Source organism: Alternaria alternata, assembly GCF_001642055.1.
Source record: "Alternaria alternata strain SRC1lrK2f unplaced genomic scaffold CC77scaffold_3, whole genome shotgun sequence".
Taxonomy (NCBI): Eukaryota; Fungi; Ascomycota; class Dothideomycetes; order Pleosporales; family Pleosporaceae; genus Alternaria; species Alternaria alternata.
The window spans coordinates 883,094-910,478 of record NW_017306192.1 but is presented as its reverse complement, the minus strand read 5'-3'; the positions used below and the strand labels follow the sequence as shown (position 1 = coordinate 910,478).

General features: G+C 51.4%; 12 protein-coding genes across 12 annotated transcripts; 7 read left to right on the top strand and 5 right to left on the bottom strand.

Annotated features, from left to right (window-relative positions):
* Positions 1-3,170: 3,170 nt before the first annotated feature.
* Positions 3,171-4,043, top strand: CC77DRAFT_928143 (hypothetical protein; the record flags this gene model as incomplete). Its single annotated transcript, XM_018534037.1, has 2 exons — positions 3,171-3,926; positions 3,981-4,043. 2 exons carry the CDS (start codon positions 3,171-3,173, stop codon positions 4,041-4,043), a joined length of 819 nt encoding a protein of 272 aa, XP_018389962.1.
* Positions 4,044-5,854: 1,811 nt separating this feature from the next.
* CC77DRAFT_1016913 (hypothetical protein) lies at positions 5,855-6,514 on the top strand. The gene has a single exon (XM_018524303.1). It carries the CDS (start codon positions 6,198-6,200, stop codon positions 6,426-6,428), a length of 231 nt encoding a protein of 76 aa, XP_018389961.1. The 5' UTR covers positions 5,855-6,197; the 3' UTR covers positions 6,429-6,514.
* Positions 6,460-7,235, bottom strand: CC77DRAFT_530112 (hypothetical protein). The gene has a single exon (XM_018532037.1). The coding sequence runs from the start codon at positions 7,082-7,084 to the stop codon at positions 6,611-6,613; it is 474 nt and encodes a 157-aa protein (XP_018389960.1). The 5' UTR covers positions 7,085-7,235; the 3' UTR covers positions 6,460-6,610.
* A 310-nt stretch (positions 7,236-7,545) lies between these two features.
* On the top strand, positions 7,546-9,219 carry CC77DRAFT_928067 (hypothetical protein; the record flags this gene model as incomplete). The annotated part of the gene is made up of 2 exons (XM_018534029.1): positions 7,546-7,789; positions 8,012-9,219. The coding sequence occupies 2 exons, from the start codon at positions 7,546-7,548 to the stop codon at positions 9,217-9,219; spliced, it is 1,452 nt and encodes a 483-aa protein (XP_018389959.1).
* Positions 9,220-9,558: 339 nt separating this feature from the next.
* CC77DRAFT_530110 (hypothetical protein) lies at positions 9,559-10,431 on the bottom strand. The gene has a single exon (XM_018532036.1). It carries the CDS (start codon positions 10,109-10,111, stop codon positions 9,653-9,655), a length of 459 nt encoding a protein of 152 aa, XP_018389958.1. The 5' UTR covers positions 10,112-10,431; the 3' UTR covers positions 9,559-9,652.
* Positions 10,432-11,660: 1,229 nt separating this feature from the next.
* CC77DRAFT_1091473 (hypothetical protein) lies at positions 11,661-12,164 on the bottom strand (the record flags this gene model as incomplete). Its single annotated transcript, XM_018529568.1, has 2 exons — positions 12,108-12,164; positions 11,661-12,059 (listed from the first exon to the last, which is right to left on the bottom strand). Exons 1-2 carry the CDS (start codon positions 12,123-12,125, stop codon positions 11,661-11,663), a joined length of 417 nt encoding a protein of 138 aa, XP_018389957.1. The 5' UTR covers positions 12,126-12,164.
* Positions 12,165-12,349: 185 nt separating this feature from the next.
* CC77DRAFT_1091472 (hypothetical protein) lies at positions 12,350-18,580 on the top strand. Its single transcript, XM_018529567.1, has 5 exons — positions 12,350-12,487; positions 12,541-12,665; positions 12,726-12,875; positions 12,925-16,818; positions 16,867-18,580. The coding sequence occupies exons 1-5, from the start codon at positions 12,388-12,390 to the stop codon at positions 18,154-18,156; spliced, it is 5,559 nt and encodes a 1,852-aa protein (XP_018389956.1). The 5' UTR covers positions 12,350-12,387; the 3' UTR covers positions 18,157-18,580.
* A 727-nt stretch (positions 18,581-19,307) lies between these two features.
* CC77DRAFT_1005518 (hypothetical protein) lies at positions 19,308-20,194 on the bottom strand (the record flags this gene model as incomplete). Its single annotated transcript, XM_018523353.1, has 2 exons — positions 19,308-19,798; positions 19,855-20,194. The coding sequence occupies 2 exons, from the start codon at positions 20,192-20,194 to the stop codon at positions 19,308-19,310; spliced, it is 831 nt and encodes a 276-aa protein (XP_018389955.1).
* A 116-nt stretch (positions 20,195-20,310) lies between these two features.
* On the top strand, positions 20,311-21,182 carry CC77DRAFT_1016907 (hypothetical protein). Its single transcript, XM_018524302.1, has one exon. It carries the CDS (start codon positions 20,404-20,406, stop codon positions 21,079-21,081), a length of 678 nt encoding a protein of 225 aa, XP_018389954.1. The 5' UTR covers positions 20,311-20,403; the 3' UTR covers positions 21,082-21,182.
* A 365-nt stretch (positions 21,183-21,547) lies between these two features.
* Positions 21,548-23,378, top strand: CC77DRAFT_1028363 (HET-domain-containing protein; the record flags this gene model as incomplete). The annotated part of the gene is made up of 2 exons (XM_018526441.1): positions 21,548-21,638; positions 21,685-23,378. 2 exons carry the CDS (start codon positions 21,548-21,550, stop codon positions 23,376-23,378), a joined length of 1,785 nt encoding a protein of 594 aa, XP_018389953.1.
* Positions 23,379-23,711: 333 nt separating this feature from the next.
* CC77DRAFT_1016904 (hypothetical protein) lies at positions 23,712-24,480 on the top strand. The gene is made up of 3 exons (XM_018524301.1): positions 23,712-23,789; positions 23,886-23,984; positions 24,095-24,480. Exons 1-3 carry the CDS (start codon positions 23,756-23,758, stop codon positions 24,325-24,327), a joined length of 366 nt encoding a protein of 121 aa, XP_018389952.1. The 5' UTR covers positions 23,712-23,755; the 3' UTR covers positions 24,328-24,480.
* A 175-nt stretch (positions 24,481-24,655) lies between these two features.
* CC77DRAFT_1016903 (hypothetical protein) lies at positions 24,656-26,910 on the bottom strand. Its single transcript, XM_018524300.1, has one exon. The coding sequence runs from the start codon at positions 26,679-26,681 to the stop codon at positions 24,840-24,842; it is 1,842 nt and encodes a 613-aa protein (XP_018389951.1). The 5' UTR covers positions 26,682-26,910; the 3' UTR covers positions 24,656-24,839.
* Positions 26,911-27,385: the final 475 nt, after the last annotated feature.

The following is a 27,385-nucleotide window of genomic DNA, read 5'->3' as shown; positions in this document are numbered from 1 at the left end:
TGGCAGATGTGTGACTCCAGAGCTGTGGTTTTGTGGCTGCAGCAGCTGCCGTAGATGCCTTCGGGTGTTGCCGTTGTTGAGTACTGGACGAAGCTCCCATGGCCCGTTGCATGTCACCGATGCGGGACGTTAGGTCTCGATGCCTAACGTACGAGGATACTCGGCATTTCTGGGGTCGCCTAAGCCGACCGCGCCGATACAGAACCGTTGTATACCCCCCTTGTAGGTTTACAGTACCGTCCAATCGTATCGGATCCTCGAAGCGGTTAGACTCAGTTTATGATCGGCTTCGGACCGATATCACACTGTTCGAACATGGGATCTGGAAACGTTGATATCACTTACGCATGACTCTCAAAGAAAAATGGTGGTAGGAAGCCTGAGAACAGATCGAATCCTTCGTTTACATGTATGTTAATCATCGCCTCTTAGATCGATTGTAGTGGATATCGTCATTAGGGCAGTGATGGCATTGGATGACAGGTTGAGCCAGTTTCCCTTGCTCAGAAGAAGGGGTATGTCGCAGTTAGATGCTAGAAGATGTTTTCGACCTTCCAGAGTCTCCGGTTGGCCTCAAATTTTACTGAAATGATATTTCATTCTTCCTTGGATACGAAATCTGCCTCGCCCTAGTGTGCGATGCTCCCATTTACACTCTTAATTACAGCATAGCGTGAGTGGATGAGCAAGAATCATCAATTTAATGCATGTTGGATTCGCTCAGCTTAAGACGCAGTGCATTGGTGGGGGGCTGTTCATTTCCGAGCGCTTGCGAGCCAGCTAACATACGAGCTGTTGGTGTTTGGTCCATTCAGGGTCATAGGCAGCGCCGGTGCGCGGCCATAGGTGGCAATGTCTCTTGCGTTGTCACATCACTAGGCAACAAAGCTACCTATGCAAGTGACGAAGGAACTCTCCGGAGGATCGAAAGAGTTGCAGGTGTAGCGCAACGCAAGCTCCTGACTTTAACCGTCAGTCACTTGGCGGAAGGTGGGATCAAGGATGGAAGGCGTTCTTCGAGTAAGGTGCTAGCCATCCATCACAGGAGACATTTGTCATCTCTTGCAACGCATTATACTCAAACCTCCTGCGATTGCTGGCCAGCGAAAGCGATTTAATCTTTCAGGGCTTCTCCTTTGTTTGAAGGGGGCATTACATAGAGTCATACAGTGTCTGTGTTGCCTTTCTTCACACCCAACTATGTTTTGATCGAGTATACCTATAGTGTATCTAGTAGATATTGCAGAAGCGCCAGGCAACGCATGCTGACTGCTGCTAACGGTACAACCCGGGTGGCGCCTGGATATGCCATTATTACACGGGCGTTACCCGTGTTGAAATGGGGCCATCCGACTTTTGACAGTTGGACTCCCTTCATGATTAGGGAAGAAGTTCTCCGAGTCTGCATTACCACCGTTTGCTCCGAAGTGTATACGCAAGTCTCGGACAAAATGGCGTATGTCCGACGGTCCGAAGACAACGCGGTGTACCTCATTGTCACCAAAAAGCTCGATCAGGTACAACAGTGTACTAGCATTTCCAGACCAAGTTTAACCGCTTTGGAACAACGGGCGCTTCGAAAACTGTCGTTGGCTTTGGCCAGCATGTGGATCCATCTATTCATCCCTCACGCTCGTTGGTCATGTTTCGTCCTTCGCCCTTTAGCCATGTCGAAAACAACAGGCTCACTGCATGCTACGCAGCTGAGCTAGTTGACCAGGACGAGTCGTGATTCGGAAAGTAATCAAACCGTTGTTGTCAGGAGCTGTCTTGGCAAACACTGGCCGCCCGTCACAGGTTGCGACATTGTTACTGGAGGGAGAATGCCGGTGAATACTAAGTAGAATTATCCGCAGACACTGGACCATTTGACAGACCGCTTGAAACGTCGCTTACTCAGACCCTGCCCTATGATTTCTTGATTGTATGTTGCTCGCAGGGCTCAATGCTGCAGGGGTTATAAATATCTCACGGCTCCCGGCCCAAGAGTAGCGCGGGGCGTACCCCCCATGCGCTACGCCCAAATTTTTTGCCGGCGTAAGCGACTCATTTTCGTCGCTATCCTACCATGCTGCGATCGGCAGGCCATCATCTCCAAAGCCATGGAGAGCGCGCCTTTGCCCCTCATCTGTTACCGCCTCTGGTGTCGGTCCAACAGCCCGTGGGACTAGGCGTAGTCTAAAGTGTGGCTTTCGTTGTGGTCGCGCTCAGCACTCATCGCTATGTCGGCCTCGAGATACCATGTTCATCAAAGCCTGGAGATGAGACGATCCCATTAAATGCTGGCAACCGAAGCGCTGTTAGCCGTTGGCTAGGTATCGCATTATTTCCTTAACGGGTCGTTCACAAGCGAGTGCGAAATGGATGAAGCTTTCCCAGTAGACTAGCCCTAGTAGGCCACTCCTCAGACCAGCGCTAGAGCGGTGCGGTCGCCATGTTGGCGGTACCTTCACCCACAAGGATTAGCTAGCCGGCCCGCGAGGCTCACTCGCTCTCCACCGCAATTGTGAAGGGATTATGCACCTGGTCTGAACTGGGACCACGAACTATGGGACGGTATCTCATTGGGACGAGCGCGCGACAAGCGTTAGCCAAATTACCCATGTCCCGTCATGACAAGCAGTAGCTACTACTCCCTCGTCGGATATCTGACCCGACAGAGCCATCTATCCTTCAGCAGAGCATTACAAGCTTCGTCTGCGCCCCGGATCTACCTTGAGGAGTATATGCCACATGGTCGACCGCTCAGCATTTTGCAAGTTCTAACTTGGTCATTTTCAGGCCGTCCTCCAGGGCCGAGTGGAGTTTCAGGCACTGCAAGACATCACAACACCGCCACTGCCCGCTACGCTTTTTCGACGAGTCTCACGCCCCAGCCTTACCGTTGTGGAGTGGTCCCTAGTGCGCTCCCGGGCTAATCCTGTACACCCCGGACTAGCAGCCTTACCATACCCTAATCCCTAGAGTTTGGGTCTGTGCCTTAAGACTGGTCATTCTCACCCATCTGTTGGACTTCCCGCTTAGACGCACTGGCCTATTCTTTGCATGATATACAACCCGCGTTGGCTTCGATTTGCGGCCATTTAACGACCGCCAGATATCCCCTCTTGATATACTTCCGCAATACTGCAAACTACTCTCGAACACTACACCACCTCGCCCTACCCATGATGACCTTCTTTTCTTCCGAAGCAGAACTAGCGCTCATGGCGCCAGACGACGGCATGGGTCACTTGTACCCCTCCAGCACATGTCAATCACCTCCCAGCATCATGTACTCACCACCCTTACACCACATGGCACACCGACCATCAACGACCATGTCAGGACACACAGCAATGTACACACCACCACAAGACTATAGACCGGTCATGGACTCCCCATACCCACCCCACGCACTCTGGTCGACACAACCCTCGTCAATACCGTTACCTCAAGTAACGTCGTACTCTTACCCATCCTTCTCTGGAATGGCATCTCCTCCGATGCTCGCGCATGACTCAACGCTGCTCTCACAGTCCTTTGGCGCACCTCGACCGTCAAGATCGCACTCTACATCGTCATCCACAGGCCGTGGCATTCCTTCCAACGTCCCCTCAGAGACATCACCACCAGCCCTCTCGCGATCACTTTCTCCTTCGTCGCCAGACCTTCGATCCTATGGCATTCCGAACAAGAACGGTACGTGGAGTTGTGCCTTCCCAGGATGCACATCAAGAGCAGTTTTCACTCGGGGCTGCGATCTAAGGAAGCACTACAAGAGACACACAAAGTCTTTCTTTTGCCGTCATGGCGATTGCCCACAATCAACAGGAGGGGGCTTCTCGAGTAAAAAGGATCTTGCAAGACATGAGGCAAAGCATAACCCGGGTGTCTTGTGTGACTGGGAAGGATGCGACAGGGTCTTCAGTCGTGTGGACAACATGGTAAATACGCACTCCCTCCCACACAGCATCGAACGTCGCTAACGATTTTTATAGAGAGATCACGTCAAGAGAATTCATCTCAAAGCATCTAGAAAGTCTTCAACGACTTCCACCTAGACAACGTGCTTCTGATACACTTACCAACTGTGTCGTCTCGGAAAGGATCGCTTCAGCGTTTACAGAGTCTGTATCTCCTGCCCTGGTTCGATTCGTCGCCGTAAACCTTCGCTAGCAGCGCAGAAGGCGGAAAAACTGGAGACCCGCCGACAACGAAAGGCCACGGGCTGCCAGGACTATAAACACTTCACTTTCGTTCATGATACCCTGTTTGTTTTTGCATTCGCATTCCTGTTCATCTACGAACGCAGTATTGTCTGCATCATTGCATTGCTATGGCGTTTCACCAAACTAGAGTATACCTAGGTATCGAGTAGAGTCATTTGGATCATTCGAAAAGGACACAGCACGGTTAGAACGCTTGTTGGGAATTGGTGTGGATAGATGCATATGGCGCTGCTGTTGCCTACACTAGCTTGGTACGAGTGACGTTGAATAGCGACCACTATCTCAATCCCAATTCCTGACCAATACGACGCTGCGCATTCTCTCATTTTCTTGATCATTTTTACGAAGACTACGTCATCCAGGTGCTTCGAAGCTACTTTCCAACAACATTGTAGGCACGACACCAGTCCTACCACGGATTGTCACGCCAGGATGTCGACATGGTCGGGGGTTAATGGTCTGCGACTCCGGCTCGTTAGTGGGAGGCCTTACTGCCTTAACAAGGCTGACTTGCGGTGCCATCCACTCATGTGGGCCGGGACCCTGTGACAGGGTGGCTGTATCGTCGTCGCGAATCATCTCTGTGCTCACCGCGCAAGGATTATTGGCGGGCGTTCTGCTCCGTCTAGCAAATGATCGGATTGCGAATATGGTATGTTCAGCGATCGAGAGCGATGGTGGCCCCACTACGGACTAGACGAAGCCATGCCGCAAGTGTTTTTATTTCGCAGCGAGCTCCGACAGACATGTCACCCGACGACATGGCGGTGCTATGCGGCTGGAGACTATTTCCGCGATGGTGGCTATCGTCATGGTTCAGCAACAAGCCAAGCCGTTTCAAGAATTTGGGACATGCATGGCTTCCAGTCAGACGTGCATGTCGATGGATCGATAGGACACATTACGTTAGATGAGGGCTGTTACTACGGCTTCCAGTCACATTGCATCACATGCATTCCAAGGTTGGAAAGCAGGGCGCCCAAACGGTTCCATCCCGCGAGCTTACATACGGTAGAGGAACGTATGCACGATGAGGTCGACCCCATCGCGGACTCCGAGCATACATCGATCAAAAAAAAAACTCATGGTGGTTGCTCGTGACAAAGGTGCGTCACGCTGCGCTGGTGTTTGTGCCACGCTAGTGCACGAACAACATCATAAAGCGGCTACGTCCAATAGTTTCTGAAGTTACCGCACCGTTGCATAGCCAGTTACAAGCTGAACATGTGCGAGCTTACGGCATATGTTCCGGGCGGCAATCCTGCGGCCCTGACAACGCGCCGTTCGATGCGGCCGTTAAGCAGCCAAACACGCGATTTTCATGGCCGCGGCAGGGCGACGGCATGGAAGACAAGGGTCCAAGTCACACAGCACAAGATGACGGCCGTCCGGATGGATTACAGGCCGTGAGAAGGATTCGCTTGACCATGACCGTCGGAGGTTTGACTGTGCCGCCACGAGGTCGCTGTGTACTGTGGTTGGCGAGCTTTGCGACTTGTCAAGGTGTCAAACTCATGCAGGAGATCTAGGTCGATTTGTCCCCTGTCCCACCGGTGAAAATAATGGGAATGGCCATGGCCCGATGGAGAGCTAGTGTACTCCACTCTTCTCCAGTAGCTTATTTATCTGCTGGGAAGGGTCGATCTGGGTCGCGCTACAAACGAACCCTCATTTCTTCAGTCTGCGCTCCTCTGCGCCCTTACATGGCCCCCACAATCCGTTCTAACCTGGTCGCTAAGCGCATATAGCCCTGGCCCTTTGCTTTTTAGTGCGCGTTTCATCGGGAGGGCTGTTGCACGGCGCACACGGCATGCGTGCAGAGCTCGTGTGCTCTCAAACACGCAATCCCCATGTCTGGGTATGGGTTGAACAGCCCTTTGATGACCTGATCATTTCCAGTCGAGAGGTTATTGTCCGAATGCTTCCAACCTTCCCGGTCCATCTGCACCTCGAACAGTCTGGCCAAGCTGTCAACCGTGCATGAATATGGGGATCCCAGCATGCATCTTTTGGACCCTGGCGATGATCAACGGCTTTGGGAAGGCAATGCGATGGCTGCACCGTGCAGTCTTCCAACACTTGACGAACCGCGTCCATGTCACTGCTTCCGACCAACACACCACGCCATGCCCAATGACGCACTCGCTTGTCTCTGTTTCCAAGACACCGAACACCGAAACTCCAGAGCAAGAACAGAGGCCCCGTCGATACTGCTAATACCCACTAGAACCCACATTTCCTAGGCTGACACATGCCTTTCAAATCGCAGTGCACCTATTGCCATCGGGTATAATGATAGCGAGTCAGTGTTAACCTGTCCAATCCATCGAACGACCCGGTTGACTCGCGGGCGCCAGGCAGACGGCTCCATCTATCGCAATTCCGCGCTCTGCCAGCCATCAAGCCGTAGTGAGGTTGTGGCGCTGGTCTGAGGCGGAAAAGGCCGGGATTCGCACGTGAAGTGCGGAATAGCCGCACTGGTTCCTGAATGCTAACCTCGAACGACTTCTGCGCCTGCAGACAAGCGAGCTAACGCTTTGATGATGCACAATGGCACAGACATCTGCATCTTGTCTACAAAGGAAGGTGCAAGAAGAGAAATTTGTGATCTGGAACACCAACTCCGCCCCGCAGCATATGTCTCGAAGAAGTGCATATTGCGCTGTCATTACAACCCAACGTCGCCGATCTGAGGGCGCTACATGGAGTCCTCTGAATGGTCTCACCGGGGGTGCATGCAGCCGGGCCACAGTCCTGTGTACCAGTCGGGCCGATGCCATTGTGAGCCAGCCGCCAACCTCGCACGGCGAAAATTCGCCGTGCATCTTTCTACCGTCCATCAGAAATGCGGTATCATGCGAATCTGGGTTCATGTTGATGACAAGAAACGCGAGGACGACTGTCTGGTTGTAGATAATTCCATGGCCAATCACAGGATGACATCTTATCTAATCTCCCTAGCCGAAATCGGCGTGCATTCGCAACACTTCTTTGAAGCCGCGTCACTTTCGACACGAATCACTATCGTGATATCGCGAACGCGTATGCTACTGAAAAACTCATACCCGGTGTAGTTCACAGATTTTGCTTGAGAGAATGTTATGCGAGGATCGCTAATAAGCAACTGCCTTCATTCTGGCCTAAAGGTGGGATTTGAAAGTCTCTCTACTACACAATGTATCTCCAGCATTTGGCTGTTCTTCTACTCTCCGTTCTTGTTCTTCCTATATCGCATGCTACAAACAGAATTCCGGAAGTGCCTAATGCAAACCATGTCTTCAATGCCGTTCATTCGTCCATGAGACAATGGGGTTCGTCACTTAATCACAATGGAATGTCTTTCTTCCTCGCCACAGTACCAGCTGGGACAGAGCTCTACCACGGAACTTCGAAGCAAGAAGAGATATCCGGGACAGAGTGGTTGGCGTTCGAACCAGAGCACGCACTCATCTTCGCACGGCCTCATCGGGGACCGCCGCCAGGAGAAGGGCATGGCCCGCCAAACGATCGACCTCATTATGGAGTAGATGAACCGGACAGACGACATAACGGAAAACCATCTCCAATGATGGATGATGGTAGGAAACGTCACTCAGATGCTGCGCGATTTGCTGATTCAAAACTCCCAGGAGTGACGCCGGCATGGCCTCCTTGGAAACGGCCACCACCCCACGAGCGATCACGAACACGTCCCTCGACGTATGATCTTAACCACTATGAACGACTTAATAGTGAACCTCCTGCACATCGTGGAGAAAGAAGCGACACTCAGCAGCCACTGAGCTCACACGCATCGAAAGATAGCACCGAGTACGGCTACTTACACACTTACACACCAAAACATAACCTTCGCCTGCTATACCTTGATGGCCTTTCCGCTGGAAAGACTCCTAATGGCACACTCGATACCCAAGACATGCTACTCCTTAATCTCACTGACTTGGATAGCCCTATGGCAGGCGAATATCAGCGCGCAGAAGGTCTTTGCAATCTAACCAAAACACTGTGGGAAAATAAGATCGATGGCGTCTTGCGCATGGAGGCTGGCTTCGAAATTATACTTTGTGACTTTACGGAGCATCTGCAAAGAAAGGACGTTGTTGCGATATCTCAACACGAGCACCGTGGTGCATCTGGAAAGGGACCAGATGGCTGGCAGTACCTCAAAGCTATCACCTCGCGCTACCAAGGGATCGGCGGTAATAGGGTGAAGTTGGATCTTGAGAACTTCGTTAGCGTCTTTGCTTACCCCAACATCGACGGGCTGTTTGACAACGACGTACAGTCCGACTATGCTATGCCTAGACTACAGAATGTCAAAGAGGGTGACCGTATGCGTGTCAAAGACGATGTCACGGATATGATCCTGCGGAAAGACTGGAACACAGACGAACAATTGCGCGATTGGCAAGCAGTGGCTGACATGGTAGTACAGCGGTACAGCAAACCTCTTCATCACCTTCACACCGACAAGGACATTCGAGAAGACAAGGATGCACTTACTCTTTACCTCGCCACGCTACTTCGTCCCTTCATCTCTTCCGCTCGCAACGCAACACTGGAGACACAACGCTGTGTGTCTCAGTACATCCCCACATTGCCTTTACCGCCACAACCGGTCGCCTCTCTGGCGCACCTCAACCTATACGTTGTGACGCATCGGCTATGCGACACACTCCTGACTGCCCTTTCCATCGCCTCTTCGCCTACGTCTCACTCTTCATTCACGTCTGTGTATGCCTCACATGCTGTCGAACTTATCGATGATCTAGTTGAGTTTCTAAGCTGGACAACGTGGAAGGACTGTGGAGCATGTGCGGACGAAGAGGTCTGCTTCATACCCATCTGGCCGATGGGCTCACATGAGGATCATGCACACCCAAGATGCAAGCGTGAAGAAGATGCAGAAGACGGAGGTGGTGGGTATTGGGGCTCAAGGAGGAGATCGCATGGGAAGAGAAGGATGAAGAGGGATAGGAAGTATGAGTTTACACGTTACAGGAATTGAAGTCGCTGACTGAGGTGTCCTTCCCGTATCCGGACAACGCTTTGCTACCACCACAACAGGCCTTTTTGAAGCCTTTTCTCAAGTTAGATCTACTTTAATACTATACAATTCACGAGCACTTCCGTTTCCACCCTGGAGTTCTGGAGAGCACCGGAAGCGTTTTTCATCTATACACTCATCTTGTGTCGTCTAGTGCCTACCTCGGGTAACATCACCCTCCACAGCACATCCGCAAACACAAAGACCCCGACTACGTATGTGACTATCCCAATTCACTTCACCGTGCACAAAATCGCCTATGCCTACCACAGCACGCCCACAAGCAACACACGCTACGGTTAAACCCAACGTTCGGGATCCCGGATCTCGCCCCGAACTAGCGATTAGCGTAGCGCGGCGTGGGGTCCAAAAGCCGCGCCAGCACGCGCCCCACTCACTGCCTTTGCTCCAAGCTTTTGCAGCTTGTGAAAAGCAGGAAAATCCATGTCGACGGGCTAACCCCTGCCTGGCGTGCCATGGCCGCGAAGATTGCCGCAACAGGTATGATGCTGCGAGCCAGGTGCACAGGTGGGTACCTGATGAACAAGACTAGACTCATGTGGATCATTTCCTGTCTTCTCGATGGGGAACTGGGACTGGGTGCAAGGGTAAGGAACGCGCCAGCTCGCAGACGTCGACCGATTCTGATTCGGGTGTTTGCTGCCGGCTTGGATCGTCTTCGTTCGGGATGGATTGGAAACTGGATTGGGACCGGAGTTGGCGTTGGGTGAGGCGAGATGAGTCTGATGCATGTGGGACGGGATTTGTTTCGGGGAAAGAAACCTGGAGCTTTGTCGGGTCGCTTGTCGCATGTCGGGAGGTCTAGGGGAGGACTTGGCATTGCTTTGAGCATGTACACGCGGTGCTTCCTATCAGCATGTCATCGCAAGCGTTGGTGTAGTAGTATTAGTTGTGTCGATGTCACTCCTTTCCGACAGACGCTCTTAACGCGATGATTACCTCAAGCACAGCGACACGGTAACATGTCTTTTCTAACGATGAACGAGGGACACTCGCTGAGACGCTCAAAATGAGGCCTGCAAAATTACATGTTTCGTCGCTTGAACAACCTCACAACTCAGCATCAACTGTCAAGTAAAGAGACCATCTACCCTTTCCATCTCCGACCGCCAAGCAGATTTCCCGACCACGAATCGGTTTCCGGAAGAGGAGACACCCGCCTACGATCCGCAGTTTCGATTCGAAAAACACTAGAACAGCGCTATACGAGTCGTCCAAGTAGTGCCCTTCTTCCGCTCGACCCTCAGATATAGTACTTGTGACACCAACACCAGCGCCGGTCAGGTTCAATGCCACACCAGCAAAAACCCCACAGGGCGGGCCGACACTCGCCACAGCTACCCTTCTAGCCACACCATTATTTCCACGACTAAGTTGTTGGTTTTGAGATCGCCAGTTCGCTATCGGGTGACTAGAACTCACCCGCATCAACACTAGATTTAAGCTTTACTCCGACGTACTACGTACTCTTAGCCAGCAATCGCAGCGACCGCCACATTATTGCGCTATCGCGAGATCTAAGGATGGTTCAGAGCCGGTGTGAGTGTGATAGTTGCTGAGTCGTGAGATTATAGTGCGTTGACGTAGCAATGGATGAATATTGTGTCTTGGGTAGTACAACAAGCTGCATGAAACGACCAGCACGGTACCGAAGGCAGAACTTTGTCGGATTAATCCGCACCATGAAGTTTGATTGAGGAGCTTGCGAGATAGTATTAGACTGGTTATCGGATTTGCATCTCAGTCATTACAGGTGGGCAGACTTCGTGTCATATGTCTGATGTGCCTAAAACCTTACTATGTAGGTAAGCGCTTACAGAGAAGCTCATTAATGATGAGTTGCATCGTATACTCTACGTAGAAGTATGCATAGCTTTCGATCTTCTTAGCCCTCTAGAAGAAAATATAGCAGCGAATTCCTCTGGGATAGATTTTACTCTGGATCTAATCCAAGATGAGTATTTACCGTCTCTAGTGCTCTTGTTGTGGACGAAATATTCTCCTCCAACCCTTGTGCCCTCAAAGCACTTTGTCGTCTTGGTTGGAACTTGGCCTGGATCTCAAGGCACGGCCGGTCGGACGAAGATGGCCAATGTGTGTACCATGATGATACTGGCAAAATATTTTGAATGGGCCTATGCTTTCGCATCGCAGAGCCAAATTATCCCTTGAAGTGTCCCGAAGACTCGTTGTTTCCCTTCTTGGATAATTGTGTCCATGATCTACAGCTCTCGCCCAGCATGTGAGGCATAGGTGCCGCCCAGCGCCAATCGCACATGGGCCGAAGTCAGTCTCGTTAGTCTCGTCGGTAGAATATGGTCTTATGAGATAGTTGGTTCAAGTGTCTCGTTGACACCCCGGCTTTGTCTATCTCTATGGCCTCAAGTGCCCGACGGTCTGAAATGCCCATTGCCTGGCCATTCTGAGGGTACATCAGGAGTATTGATGAACTCCCAGAAGCCATATATGAGGCATATGAAGATGAACACGACCAAGGCTTGTCCAAACCATTCAGGAAGTGCGCGATGGGTGGACTCGACTTCGCTGCTCGCTATGGAGGATTCCTCGCTATATGGTCGGAAGGTGCCATAGCCTGGTGGCGCACCGGTCATCCCAACGGCGTCATCGTAGGATGGTGGAGGCTCGTCGGGCGGAGGATATTCATGAGGCGGCAGGTGTACGGGCGAATTATGGTCATGGTCAGGGTCATGGTGGTGGTGATGATGGTCAGGTTGGAAGGTGTCGGCCGGTGGTGGGGCAGGTGGGGGATCGTGTGAGGCCTGCTGCGGTCAGTTATGGGCAAGATGCGACGACGATGAAGTAATCACCGGTGCTGCGTCGTGCATGTTGCGCTGGCCTCGATGATTTGTAGGGCGACTGTCTAGGCTCCATGGTGTTGTAGCTGATGTCGCGTGCGGCGCGCGTCGATGACGGGCATGTCCCACGGCACGGACCCCTTCGCGCCGAAGTGCTTCGTGTCCACGGTCGCAATGGTCTTGGTAGATGGCCAGGCAGCGGATTATATGCTCAACACCACCACGACCAGGAGCAGCATGTCCAGCGCCCTGCCATTGATACACGGACACATCGATACCTGCCAGACACAGTATGTCGGCTGATCCCACTGCTAACCTGCAGGTCTTCTCACCACCGGGCTCTGGCCGCTCAAGTCCAGCACCGCGGTCGGCGCGCCATGCAGCCGAAGAGCGTATGTCTTCTTTCTGGGTCTGGGACTTCGTGCAGCTAACCGTAACAAAACAGCTCTGTACAAGAAAGACAAGAACTTCCGACGATATGCGGCCGGTGTCGAACGCGCTCTCGCCCTCTGGGACACTGCACAGCAGGAATGGGCCGACTACATATCATTCTTGGGACGGCTGCTGAAGGTCAATACCGCCATGCTACTCCCAACATGAGACAAAGCGCTTATACAAACCACCGTCCAGGCCCTGCAAGCGCATCCTCCAGAGATACCCGCCATACCACATAGCGATACTGTCGCACTGCGATTAGCGCAGTGCTTGAATCCAACACTGCCCTCGGGCGTTCACCAGAAAGCCCTCGAAGTCTATGACTACATCTTCTCTACCATCGGTGTATGCCTGCCTCCCTACGTCAGCCCAGCATAAGCTGACCCATGCCCAGAAAGATGCACTCGCCCGTGACCTCAACCTCTACTTCCCAGGCCTTGCTTCAGTCCTCTCCTTCGCCTCGCTCTCGGTCCGCCCCCTCTACCTCTCCGTATTCGAAAAGCACATCCTGAAGCTTGACGGAGCTGCACTCCGCCCGGCCTTGAAAGCAATCATACTTTCTCTCCTACCTGGACTAGAAGATGAGACAAGCGAGGACTTTGAGCGCATGGTTTCTGCAACTGAAAGGTTGCGGACCGCCGTGCAAGACAATTCACACGAGACAGCCGATTCCAAGACGGCCAGTGCCTCGTCTCACTTCTGGCAATGCCTTTTCCTGGCAACCATTACGAACCCTTCTAGGAGGCAAGGTGCACTTGCTTTCCTCGTACGTCGCCTGCCCAAGTTCGGACGGCCAGAGCGGCGCAACTCTCCTTCTGACATCTCTACGCCCTCAGGAACATTGTCCGAGGAGGCGGAGGCAGCTACATCGCCAGAGCCTGGTCTCCTTATCCGTTGCTTCGAATCAGGCCTATCAGATCCTCAAATACTCATTCAACGAGGCTTTCTCGATCTGTTGGTCAGCCATCTACCTCTCGACTCACCCGTCCTGCAGGAGCGTGTTGGCAAAGGGGATTTGGAACGACTTGTAGCTGCCGCTGCCAGCGTTGTGTCGCGCAGAGACATGAGCTTGAACCGCCGGCTCTGGGCATGGTTCTTGGGCCCAGAACCCACTGCTGTTGAGGCCAACGATGGGGTCACATCTCCAACAACGGACAAGCACAGTACGACAGTAGATCCTTCAGCACACCAAGCCGCCTTCTTTTCGCGATACGGTCTCGAGGCGCTCACAAACAGTGTCCTCAAGATGATTAATCGTCGTAGCGCATCACCTTCCGAGCGAGCACGTCCTTTCCGAGTCTGTTTATCTCTCATGGACCGATGGGAAGTAGGTGGGTTGATTGTACCCGAGATCTTCCTGCCCGCTTTACGAAGCGTTTACTCGTACAGCGAGACTGCACCCAAGGACCAAGTCGACGAAGTCATGAGAAGTGCTAGCGCATTCTTCGATGGCGTCGATAGCGGCCTCATTTGGGGCAAGCTGATTCACCTCATCACGTCTTCTTTGCAGACAGATGGGGCAGTTAATGATGAAGCTTTACAGAAGATGAAGTTGGCCAAGTTCGTTCTAGCCCGCTTCAACCTCAAGGAAGAAGATATGTTGCTGCATCACATGCCTTTAATGGTGCTTTCGTCACTTGTGTCCTTGAATGAAAGCTCCGGAAAGACCCGCAAATCACCAGCGGGCGCAGAAGTCATGAGTCTTGCCCTCGAGATTGCAGATTCACTTGTGCAGATAGTGCCAGACCGGTCGTTTCGAGGCGATCAAGCAACGGACCAGCAGATATCTGCAGCCCTCAAGATACCACGATCCACTGTGACCCAGCAAATCCGGGCATTCTACGAAGAATCTCAAGGAAGTCTTGATGCAGCTGACCCCCCTTTCGAGCCACCACTGCTTGGTCAAATCGTGCTTCGTGAGGCTTCCTGCATGTTCACAGCATCCATCCAGTCGACGGACTCTGAGATCTCTGTAGAGATGCCTTCCAAGATTTTGTCTAACCTGGTATTCAAAACGCAATGCTTAAAGGCCATTGAGGACATTGATCTCACTACCATGCTTGCAGACATTCTCCAAACGTCTGACGAGTCTAACAAAGATCTTTCGTTCTCGCACTTAAGTGCTGTTACGACTGTTTTGCTGGCACTTCAGACAGCACTTGCGTCGAGACCTCATATCACCTCTAGCCAATTGCCTGAGCTCATCCAACCTTTAGTTCAGTACTTCTGGCAATATCTCTCGCCGACATTGCCCAAATATCATGTCGAAACGGCACGCTCCTTGCTGCAGCTGCATTCCATTGCACCTACAAGCCGGATGGTTGAAAGTGCCATTGCTTCTATCATCGTGGAGCAGACAGGCCGCGATTCTATCTCCAACAACTCTCCCGACTGTGCCCGACGATTTGCGACACTCTGGACGCATATCATGCACGAATTGAACTTGCAGTCAGAAAAGCGTGTGACCATTACGCGCCGACCGAGTGGTAACGTCACGCAAGCCCCAACGCCCGCTGGTGACTTTCATTCTGTTTTGACAAGGCCGCTACTCTTACTTCTGGACACTCTGACAGAAGAGGGCTCTGAAACCTCGACATTCATGCAAAACTGGTTGCCAGACTTACCAAGCTTGAATAGAGTCTTTGAAGTACTTGCACTACACATCCAATCGCTCAATTGTCTCCTAGCTTCAAGCAATCTGGCACCTACCAAGGGGTCGCAGGAACGACCACCGCACTCTAGAAGAGATGATACAAAAGAATGCCTGTACTACCTCAGACACGTCTTTAATGTCATCAAAAGACCAACACACTTCACTTGGGTAACTCTTGCCGAAGTAACTCTTACGTGGCCAGAACCATCATCATCGCGAATTTCCATCCAGGAGTGGCTCGTACGTACCTGCTTGACCACATTGTCGCTTCGAGCCGGTACTTCGGAATCAAACCTGGAGCCCCATATACACGAACTACACCGACTGTCCGTCTCCGTCATATCGCAAATCTATCGTAGTCCATTTGCTCCGCCACTTCGAGACTTGGAACTTGAAGTACCCTTGATGGCAAGACTACGATCAGCAGGCCCATCTTTGCAAAGTCTTTTACTAGATGCAGAGTTGGCCGCACTGAAACTCCGTCTTACCCGTCCACCAGAGCCCGTACCAGAACCAAAACCTCCAAACCACCCAGCGAACCGGTCACGTCTGTCATTAGCTTTGAACAGAGATTCGGAAGACAATACACCAGCGCCCATACCTCCACCTCCTCAGCTTGTTGAGTGCTTGAAATTCGGGTTTTCCTCCCCAGCTAGTCGTTTGGTCCTTGATGACTGGATTCAATTCCTCGTTGAGGTTTTACCAATGTTCGCTGATACAATATTCCAAAACCTCCTTCCGCTTGTGGAATGTCTCTGCAAAGAGATCAACCTTGCATTTGAGCAGCTCAAGTCAACATTCGCCAAGACACAAGTCGTGCCGACAGTATCTCCAGAGTCCACTCTGATATCGCTCATGAACGGTTTAGAGCAGATTTTGGCCAAGGCACACGAGCGTTTGACAACACAAGAGACGAGGGTGTCGGCCAGCAAGTCCCCGGAGCAGCCTCAGGGCTTCTTCAGCAACGTGGTATCTGGCCTGATTTCGTCTGATACAAACCAAACTCGCACGCCAACCGCGAACAGCAGACTCTCAGTTCTCCTATGCTTCCAAGACACGGTCCGTATATGCTTTGCGATATGGTCATGGGGACATATGCTAGAAGTACAAGACCATACGTCAGCATCGTCGTTCTCTTACACTTCTCTGCGCATGCGCAATCGAGCCCGCCGTACATTAGAACATCTCTTCGCTGCGGAGGCACTGGAATGTCTAGAGACATTGGTAGTCCTATGGGCGCATGCGACCCCTGATGATACGCAAGGACCAGCTATTACAGGACTTCTGAATGTCCTCAACGGGTCAAAGCCAAAGCACACAATACCTGCGATTTTCAACGCCGTGTACAGCCGGACCGATCCTGGGGCTTTGGACACTAATCGACAGTCAACACTCACCTCTGATCTTACCGACGCCGAACTAGTCGCCTTCTTGGTTGAATATACGACTTCTTTAGAGGACGATGCTATGGACGAGATATGGCAGGATTGCACTCTATTCTTGCGAGACGTGCTTGCGAATCCCCTCCCACATCGACAGATTCTGCCTACGCTGTTGGAGTTCACCGCTGTCATAGGTCAGAAGGTTGATAACACTAACTTCGGAGAGCAGCGGAAGATGCGGAGAGAGCTAGCAGTAAGTATATGTGTTCGTTCGATGTAGAGGTGCTAATCACGTGTACAGGATATCTTTGCTAGAATCCTGACTGCGATCTTCACAACACGCTCCATGGGCTATTTGCAAGACTCAAATCAAGCTGCAAGTGAAAAGACGACTGCGATAACCAACGGCATCCGCGCACAGAAGCGAGCAACTGACGTTGTTTCTATCCTCACCACCATTGTACCAAAACTGTCGATCATTCTGGTAGAAAATGATCGTGTTGCAAAGGTCGTCTCTGACATCTCTGCATCTGTCATTGGCCCCACCTTCCGTGCAAAAGCGTTCCCTGAGAACGTATCGAGGAACACGTTGGATCTGCTTCAAGGTCTTACCAAGATTGCACAAGGCAACAAGCTACTCAAGAAAGACATCTATGATGCCTTCAATGACCCCAAATTTTTCAATACACCGCCCCTTCTACTGAGAGAAGCTTGGCTGCCTATCCTCGCACAGTGGACCCAGTCTGACAAGGAGCGAGTCCCCGAACTACTATCACGGCTCTCAGCACCCACAACAGCTGGCCTCATGTTTGGCGTAGGTGCAACGTCTGCTCGGCAGGAAGCCGACCGGAAGACACAGCTTACATTACGTCGCATTGCGCTTCTTATTCTAGGTAGCCCTGAGGACGCTTTCACGCCGAACATACCCCAGGTTCTGGAGAAGGTTGTCGAGTTGCTTACCGCAACACCCGCGTCTTCTCCTTCGTCAATCACCCGTACAGATGTCATAGTGCTGTTACGTGCTATCATTCTGAAGACCTCACCTATTCACCTCGCGTTACTTTGGCCGGTTGTAAATGGCGAGTTAACATCTGGGTTATCGGCCCTCTTGCCAGACGCTCCGAACAAGGAACACTATAACAACGCCGGCATAATTCAGACATGCAAGTTACTCGACGAGCTAGTTGTTCTAGATCCCGATGACTTCCAACTTATGGAGTGGCTGTTCATCTCCGACACCATCGACGCCGTGTACAAGCCTGTCACACCACCGACGCTGATGTCTCTTACAGACGAGATCAACGAGGTTCTTACCAGGTCATCGACAGCACCTGCGATGCCTGTAACTGCGGTCAATGGATCAGATGCTGATGAGCCTAAGCGGACATTATTCCTAAATCCGCTCATCGAGGCTCTCGAGAAGGAAGAAGGCGCTGCGGTGCTGGAGATGACCAGAGGAGAGCTTGTGAATCGGTTGGTGAGACCATTCTTGGGCAACCTAGCAATGAATGCGTTTGAGGCGAGATATGGGGGTGGAGAAGCGGATTGGCAGGGTATTTGGGAGAGTGTGGTCAAGGATGCGGCAAGCTAAGCGTAGCGATGGTAGATGGAAGGGTATAACAGGAAACTGTTCTGGGCCGATGCTGGTTGATGGCATGGTACAGATGAGATCTTCTAGCTGCAGGGTCTGACGCTTTATCTCAGAAAGTGCAAGACCATGTGTGCGGAGAGGGTCGAATATGTCGATCCTGCTTAGCGCCTTATACGTTAGATATCTCTCAAATTTCGTCATGTACCAACACAATTGTCCAAACATCTATCATGTTGTGGCTCTCAAATTTTACACATGATGCTCAACCTTTTCCACCTCGTCTTTTACATTGGTACCCTACTTGTCTTCATGTTTCCAGCGTGCATTCCAGTCTTGAGGGTTGTGCAAAATTCGAGTACAATAGATTACAGATCGGTCAAAATGATACATACGACCATAGGACACTGAAAATTAGGCTTCCCGTCCGCTCAGCCATATACAAGCAGTGTACCGGCGGATTAGTAGTTAGGTGGGTGACCACTAGCGAATCCCCGCTGTTGTATGTTTTTGCCCATCTTTTATTTTTGATGCGATAACGTACATTATATATCCTTCTCTTTTTCGCAGGTCCGCTTGCGGTGGACAGTTGGTAGAAAGAAATCATTGATTCGGTCGCTTGTGAGATACTGGTCCTATTGCAAGCTATAGCTTTTGTAACGACATCAGTGGTCTCCTCTTGTCCTTCATCGCCGGCACATGAACGCTCGTGCATTGTAGCAAGTTAAGCTTGTTACAGATGCAAGAAGTATCTCCTATGCTTTTGGACGGACACAAGGTAATTAAGTTTTTGCCTTATTTTCCCGTCTTGTTTCGGCCCCGGATTTTGCTAGAGATGGATCTAACGACCTCCACGAGGCGGCAGGGTAGGTAGCAGCTGAACAGACACGTGGTATGTATACCGTTAAGCTTTGGCAAAGCTGCTGTGAGGCCCCAGATATTTGTTGGTGCGGCTTGAACGCTGGGTAGTGGTAATGCTTGGTATGCGGCTTGCAGTGTCTTGGAGTCCTACGCGAGCATCCCTTTGGCCGTTTACCTATGTTGGCAGGGTACGAGGTGGTTGTATGATTGGTCGCATCATGCTTGCCTACTTGTGCAGGAGCATTCATGTTGTGATGAGCAAGGTGTCTTCTTTATCCCAGAGAATAGATGCCTCATTCTGATTCGTCTTCCTCGTCGTCTTCATCCTGCATAATGGCTTCGCATTGCTCCCTGAGCTCTTGTACGCCAGCGACACCTTTCCACTTGTCGAGTATCCTACTGACCTCTTGCCACTCCTTTTCTGCGTCGTCGTCTTGGTCTCGATCTATCATGTCCTGCAGACGTCGCGGTGTGTCCAATACCCACCTGACCGTGTCTTGTTGTCTCCGCTTCTTGTTCATGTCCAGTTTGTCTTTCTCATCTTGCTCAACACGTATGCTTATGCCTAATCCTTCTTCTTTTGACTGATGGCTACCCTGTAGCGAGGATGATAGGGAAGCGGCTGTCTCGGCGATGTGTGATATGGCGGGGCCGAGGGTATGCGTAGTCGGTGCGAGAGGGTCCATGTTGCCGCGCATGCGTCGGATGGTGCTAGTTGCGGAGAGCAGCTTGGAATAGTTGTCGTAGACCAGGGACTTGCGATCGCTATCTAGATTCCTGATCTCTGAAGCAGCATTAGCTTGTGATCTACCCGCTACCATGTTCAGAGTCATAGCATACGAGATACCAAGTCTGCCTCTACCTTCAAAACGCCCTTCAGGCCTTCTTTTGCAAGTAAACTCTCTACGAAGGCTTCTGCGTTGAAGTCGGCAGCGTCGAGCTCTGTGAGTGTCTCGTCTTCTTCTGGCCCAAGCTGTGTTGCTGAAGATTCTTCGGATATCCTGGCATCTGGTGTTGCGTCTCTGGGAGCATTCTTGAGGCCGTAGAATTCGCGAAGAGCGGCGCGGTTTCGGCGTGCGGCTGGGGGTGGGCGATGCGACGAGCTGCTGTCGATTGAGGTGCGGGTTAATGAGGGGCTGCGGACTGAGGAACTGGCGCGGGGAGAGGCTATAGTTGACATGTTGTAATGTTGTCTCTTTGAAAGTCTTGTGAGGTTTGGCGGATGGGATGATGTTGAAGCTTGAGTTTCATGTGAAGGGGCCGAGGCCACAATTCGTGAACGAACGCCCCACGTCATTCTACGCGTCGCGTTTCCCACACATCTTTAGCCTTATCCGCGAAGAAGCAAACCCACGCACATACTTCACATAATTCCAATTGATTACCGGTATGGCAGCTAATATCGCAGCTGAGCTAACACAGCACCTAAATGCGCGACATCTCTATCCTACCGCAGCATGGCTGCAAGGCTTCCTCTCCACAACCCGACCGAACACGCCATTGCCCGCCATCAAGCAGACCGCCCACTTCCGCCTACTAGCCACCGACATTACCACGTCGCTCAGTCAACCTGCAGCCTCCTTGTTTCCCAATGATGTACTAAAAGGCACCATCCAATCCCGCATCGTCTCTGGCCCGATTGTCTGTCAAGTGCTTGACGTCGAAGACATTGGCCACTCGCGTTGGTCCCAGGTCGAATCCATCGAAGCGCAAGAGCGGGGCGAGATGACAAAAGGGAGAGAGATTGTGCGCGTTGTAGAACAAGAGAACGAGGGGACTGCTGAGGCTGCAGCACCCATGCAGAGCAAAGGTCCTTTCAAGCTGCTACTGCAGGATGCTAAAGGACTCAAGATCTATGCCATGGATCTGCGAGGAATCGATGGGCTCAACACCAACATGGCCATGGGTGCCAAACTTGTACTGCGTAATATCGATGTAAGAAGAGGCGTCGTTATGCTTGAGCCGAGCAATGTTCAGATGCTAGGCGGAAAATTGGAGGCACTTGACAAGGCTTGGAAAGAGGGGAGGAAAGAAAGGCTTATGGCAGCGGCTAAGGTGACAGGATAGGTGGCGGGGTACTAATGTCTTACGATTGCAGCCTGGTCTTCCAGATCCGAACATGAACCTACCGATCTTTGAACAACGTCACCTTAAGGATGTTTTGCGATACTTGTGTTGGCGTATTGCAGCATCGTCATCATATCCTTCGGGTGACAAGATTCGGAGATCAGAATTACCCGCATGCTCGTGATGTCGGAACGGAATACAGGGTAAGTACTTGCAGTGGGTGGTTCATACCCGGCTCTACTCGACGAGGCTAACATGTATCTACAAGTTTGGTCATCATACAACACGCGATTCCCTTGCTACATCGGCGAATAACGGATGTCCTATTTGCCAGACGGTTTGGAATAGATTGTGCAGTCATGAACAGGAATCCTTCCATACTGCTGATTCAAGAGAGGGTGAGGTTTCTCCAGCTGAGACTCCTGCGCTTGCATTCGTTACGACTGCGGAGTTGGGGCACTGGGCAATGCCTAATACATTCAGCTTGGCGATACGCTACAATCCCGTGTTTGTAGGTTACGACAAGTGGAACATGTTCATCCTAGAGCCGGATGAGAGTAAGTCTTGCCACAGTAGAACACACTTGCGCTGACCATCGAACAGGTTGTACGCTATCTCTGGATTCCGATGTACAATCTAGCTTTACCAGTGACCGGACTTCTTCAGCTGAATCTATGCAGACGGCCGCCAAGTGGTTGCAAGAGTGTGCCAGTTCACATCAATCTTGCAACACATCTGAGGGCGGTAGCACTTGGTACCCAACGCGTCTCTTACACCTGGCCGACCCTATTGAAGACAAGAACTACATTCGGCTCATACGCACAGCACGAGAACCACCAATCGGTCCTTATGCTACTTCAAGCCATTGCTGGGGCAACAACATGCCTCTCAAGCTCACCCAAGCAATGGAATCTGAATCTAACTTTTGTTTCCCATTGGCTGATCTACCCAAGACTTTCCAAGAGGCCATTGAGGTATCCAGACAATTGGGAATTCTCTACCTGTGGATCGATTCACTGTGCATAATTCAAAGTGGAGATGATCGTCAAGACTGGTACCGAGAAGCAAGCTCGATGGATATGGTATATACAAACTCTCACTGTAACATATCTGCGACAGATGCAGAGGATAGTACGAAGGGCCTTTTCCGACACCGTGCCCCTCTGTACATTGGCCGCCCGCGCGTCAAAGTCAACCTAGACGATGTCCAGTCAGACACTGGACATGTGGAGTGTCTGATGACCGACTATCTCCTCCGGACACATGTCCTACTGCACTCGCCTCTCGACAAACGTGGCTGGGTTTTCCAGGAGCGTTTTCTTGCACCACGAGTTCTGCATTTTTGTCAAGACCAGTTGTTCTGGGAGTGTCGAGAACATACTGTATGTGAGACCTTTCCTCAAGAGCTACCGCTTGTGTGTCTATATTATACTTCAGCATTTCTCAAATCTGAAGCAAAAAACCGACAACGCATTGCACAACAGCTTGACGGGAACAGCATAGGTGAAACAAACTGGGAGGACTTATGGACCACGTTGGTCCGGACGTACAGTCCCAGGAACCTGTCGGTCCCAGGGGACAAGTTGGTTGCCCTTTCAGGTGTGGCTAAGCATGTGATGCCTTATATCAAAGACGCTTATGTCGCTGGCATGTGGTGCAGGAATCTTGAGAAGTTCCTAATGTGGCATGTAACTGGCCCCAAGCCACGCCCGCCTAGTTACCGCGCGCCATCCTGGTCTTGGGCGTCTGTGGATGGACTAATACAGTACACTGGTCGGGCCACACAGGAAATTTTGATACATACCGAAGATGTTGTACTTCACTACGCAATTGAAGATATCACAGGAGCGGTGACAGGTAGATGGTTAGATCTGCGTGGCTGTCTCAAGCCTATGAGATTGCAAGGTGTCAAACACGACGAAGGTATAAGCTGGTACATGGTGTTTGGCAGTACTATCGTCTATAAACAGAACGTTAAGGGCCCAGAACAACGAATACACGCCTCCCTCGATACATTGTATGATGATGAGGTAGCTTTCGATGACGATCATACACAAGAGCGACTGTTCTTTATGCCTGGGCGGTTAGTAGGTAAATCGGATGAGGGTACTATCTTATGGTGCCTGCTTTTCAGGCTTACAGAGTCCAACGACGATGTGTTCGAGAGGATTGGAGTGGCTCGCTGTTCTGCAGATGACAAAAAGGAGATGCTGTTGGCAGAACTGGACGAAGGTACAAGGGCTCGTTTACCGTGTATGCGCTACGAGAACGGGCTTCATACAATCCGGATCGTCTAGAACGCCATCTAGCCTTAGCCAAGCACGCCAAACAATACTTCAGGACTTTGTCCTCTTTCCGCATGAAGAAATCGAGATCTCTGGATCCCCTTCTAGATTTTGGCAGCGCGCCTCTGACGAGCACTTGGCCCAAATAGTGCTGAAGTTCAGGGTTCAAGTCAGGGTCTGAGGCGTAATAGCGGGGGTGGCCGCGCCTCGGCCAGTCCCAATCATCTGAGCACGCGACAGCCAGGACACGCACAGTCAGCCGGTGACGTAGCGCGAGGGAATGTATATCACAACCCCAAATGCCCCGCGGACGTAAGTCCGACACGTCAGATTACCATCATCTGAATATCCCAACCTAGTCAACCTTGAATTAACCTATAGCATCAGTTATGGCTACTACCGACCACACGGCGCAGTTCCAGGGTACGACTACGTTGCCCCATTTTTGTGCTATTCTCCAACGGCGTTGTCGCCGGTTGTGTAGCAATGTACAAGCACACGTACGCTAACACAATATAGAGCCTCCCGTCAATGGACTTCCAGGAGCTACAAGCACTACTCCATCTCACGTTGATGTTGATGGCCCGTCCCGTGACGACATCGACCTCCAATTCCAAGGTCCGTACTCGTCCTTGCGTCCATATCCGATTAGCGTCCTTTTACCACTCAAATTTGTTGCCTACTCACTCGCACAAATATCTGACAAAGATACTAAAACATCTCCATAGAACCTATCGCTCCTGAAGCCTCTACTTCTACATCTACCTCTACATCTACCGAAGATGACAACAATTCGCTTCAGAAAACTACTACTGAGAAGCTCAAGGATGCTGTGAAGAAGCCATTTACCAGCTCAGACAATACTTCCAACTCGCAAACGTTAGGCGAGAAGGACATTACCAGCCCAGAGATGGCCGCTGCAAATGAAGTCCTCGCAGACAAGAACCTGAAGTCGCCGTAAGTAAGGAAGAACGGACGAGGCGAAGGAGGGAGCAATGAATGTGGGGCGCGAAATTGATACCCGAAGAATAGGAGCATGGGTCGCGACAGAAGATACTGTGCACATTTCAAATTCACGAAAGCATGTTAAACGGAGTTGTGATCTTTAGGGCAGGTCCAACAATAGTCATTTAAATCAAATCCATCTGTTGCACGATAGATCGACTAAGAGCACAAGCTTGTTGACCAAGTGTACAAGGGTTCATCACGAAGATATCATTCAGTACTACCGAAGTTCAAAGCAACAGAGCACGGCATATCCAAGTTTCAATTTATACAAGAAATAGTATATTCAGACCAAAACGGGTATAATTGTGTCTATAAAGAAACGAATCCGCGACACACGCAGGCGTCGCTCTTCCTTCCTGACCATGATCGCTCGACCAATTTTCACAATTCCACCCACACAACCAAGAGCAAAGTCATGATCATCATGGTCAAACCACCGATACAGAAACGAAATACCCCAGCCTTCTAAGCAACAGGTGCATGCAATGCTGTCTGGTTGAGATACAAATCACACTGATGCGGATGCTGAAGACAGTACTTTGGCATCAGCGGGCTAGCCTGTACACCAACAGCAACCAGGTATTCCCTAAAGTTGAGAATACGCTGTGTCAGTTCCGTGGTCCTCTTGTTGCCATTCTCATCCTTGTTACCACTCCAGACAAGTTCTGCGAGTGCAGCGGCACGCGGCCACAATTTCTGAGATACAACTACAGAGTCGACTTGTTCGGACCACAGAGGTGCGATGGCGCCCTGTACAAGCGCTTTCTGGCTGTCGGTCAGGTTGAAAGTGAAATCGTAGTCGTAGATGCGTTGCCATGTCTTGTATGGTGCACACCAAGAACCGCCTCCGCCGCCCCAGTTGAAGTTAGGAGAGCCGTCTGTCGCATTGGGGTTAACCATGACGTTGTACCTGGGATCGTTTCCAACCCAGCCTCCATATCCGCAGTCGAGGTACATGAAGTCGGAACTGGAAACGATGACGCGGTAACCCTGTGCGGTGAGATTGCTAATGTGATCAAGGCCGTTGTTCCAAGCTTGGAGGACAACGTCTTTGGGGACAACGCCAGTAGCAGCCACATCAGCGGAGAGCTTGACATCTTCCCACATGACGAAAGTCTTGTTTGCCTGCGCGCGGAAGTTTGGCAGGGCTCGGTCGACCCAGACTTGGTAGAGATCGCCCATTGACTTTCCACTATTGAAGAAGGCGAGGGCGGCAGATGAGAAGTTATTGCAGTTTGCAAAGAGTTCGTCGCCGCCAATGTGAAACCAGCTGTCTGGGAAGACTTGTGTCATTTCCTTGTACACCTTGGCCGTAACTTCGTAGGTCTTGTTGTTGAGGATATCAAGTTGGCCTGGGTTGGGTTCTACGCCTGTATGAAGTGCCCAGTTGTCGTTAGACCACCAGCTGTGTTGGCAAGTGAGTAGGGACTCGTCGATTTGCGCCCAACCGGAGCTGGCGTGGCCGGGCATGTCAATCTCAGGGATGATTCGCACACCACGTGCGGCGGCGTAGGCGACGACCTCCTTCAACATGTCTTGGGTGAAGACCTCGTTGGCGGAATAGGCGTCTTCGGTCATCTCAGGGAAGGCGTTAATCTCCACAGGCCAAGATTGAGAATCAATAAGATGCCAGTGCAGGACGTTGAGCTTGGAAAGAGACATTCCATTGATCTGTTCAAAGATCTTGGCTTTTGTGATGAAGTTGCGACCAGTATCTATCATGATTCCACGGACTGGGTAAAGTGGCGCGTCCTTGATGGCGACGGGTTGTTCGATAACCATGTTACCAGAGCCATCATTGATAACAATTTGCTGCAGTGTTGTCAAGGCATGGAGGGCGCCATAGACGGTTCCCGCGGTAATGTCTATGGTATCCGAACCAGCTGCGAGGTCGAGAGTGTAGGATTCGTCAACACCATGTTGGAGCTGAGCATGGGCGTCGGCAACATCAACCTTGACCTTGGTGACCGTACCGGTGCAATTTCCTCCCGGTGGCGCACTATACTGCCTCCTGCTCTTTCTCGACGCACCGGTCGGGGTCGGAAAAGGCTGAAACGATGTAACCGGGGCTTCAGTGGCTGCGGGAATCCATTTCAGCTCTGCGATTGTCTTGGTAACGCGATCGAAGGCGGCAGAAAGCACTTCATGGTTGGGCGCATCGAGTTCGACGGATCCAAAAGAGAAGCAGCCAGAGTCGCCCCAGGTGATGCTCGTGGGTTTGGGAAGAGGGTTGGCGGCGACAGCATCAGCTTGTCCAACGAACAAGGCTGAGGCCGTGACCACGGAGGCCAGTATGAAATCGCGCATTGCTGTGTTTGTTGTTGTCCTGGTCGAATCCGTATCGAGAAAGCAAGCAATGGTTGCAAGGAAGGACGGGAATGCTTGCGGATATAAATACTACACAACCACGCGTAGTGAATCAGCAATGAATCAGGAATCCATCTACTGCGTCAACACAACGTGGGGAAGAGAGGAAAGACATACTCGAGTTCCGCACTGACGAGTTCAGCTTTCCCACCCCAGCTAGGCTATTCACTTCGCAGGCCCACAGATCATCAAGCGCATGATGCACTACCGGGAAGCGCCCCTTTAGTGAGATATTAGGTTAAGCCAGCCACTTATTTGCTAAGCCTTGCTGCAACAGCGTCCCACGCTCGCCTGTCCGTGCCGCCCACGGCTTCACACCCGTACCGCATTCCTTGTGGCTGCTGTCGTGCTGTAACCTACCCCTCCTCTTTTACTTATCCATGCGACCCCTATACGAAGTGCGCGTTGCTAGCTGCAATACAACGCTCCTTTTCTGTATCTTGAGATATAGTCATGGTTACCCTGCGCGTTGACGACCTGCACCTAGTGGGTTGGCTCATGATCTACCCCAAGTACGGGCTAGAGTGAAGGTGGGTGATGATCCCCACCACCCGGCCGCAGATGGGTCCTGCGCTAAAACAAACGGCTGTCACCCCAGCATGCATGTCTTGTGCTACCTCACTTGCTCTTTCTGTTGTGACATA

Excerpts from the sequence above, each read along its gene's own strand:
- CC77DRAFT_530110 (XM_018532036.1), bottom strand. The coding sequence starts at position 10,111 with ATGCTCAAAGCAATGCCAAGTCCTCCCCTAGACCTCCCGACATGCGAC.
- CC77DRAFT_1016904 (XM_018524301.1), top strand. The coding sequence starts at position 23,756 with ATGGCTACTACCGACCACACGGCGCAGTTCCAGG. Across the intron at positions 23,790-23,885 it reads CCACACGGCGCAGTTCCAGG|AGCCTCCCGTCAATGGACTT; the intron begins GTACGACTACGT and ends AACACAATATAG. Across the intron at positions 23,985-24,094 it reads CATCGACCTCCAATTCCAAG|AACCTATCGCTCCTGAAGCC; the intron begins GTCCGTACTCGT and ends ACATCTCCATAG.
- CC77DRAFT_1016913 (XM_018524303.1), top strand. The coding sequence starts at position 6,198 with ATGGGGATCCCAGCATGCATCTTTTGGACCCTGGCGATGATCAACGGC.
- CC77DRAFT_1016907 (XM_018524302.1), top strand. The coding sequence starts at position 20,404 with ATGGCAGCTAATATCGCAGCTGAGCTAACACAGCACCTAAATGCGCGA.
- CC77DRAFT_1016903 (XM_018524300.1), bottom strand. The coding sequence starts at position 26,681 with ATGCGCGATTTCATACTGGCCTCCGTGGTCACGGCCTCAGCCTTGTTC.
- CC77DRAFT_530112 (XM_018532037.1), bottom strand. The coding sequence starts at position 7,084 with ATGAACCCAGATTCGCATGATACCGCATTTCTGATGGACGGTAGAAAG.
- CC77DRAFT_1091472 (XM_018529567.1), top strand. The coding sequence starts at position 12,388 with ATGTCGGCTGATCCCACTGCTAACCTGCAGGTCTTCTCACCACCGGGC. Across the intron at positions 12,488-12,540 it reads GCGCCATGCAGCCGAAGAGC|CTCTGTACAAGAAAGACAAG; the intron begins GTATGTCTTCTT and ends GTAACAAAACAG. Across the intron at positions 16,819-16,866 it reads AGATGCGGAGAGAGCTAGCA|GATATCTTTGCTAGAATCCT; the intron begins GTAAGTATATGT and ends TCACGTGTACAG.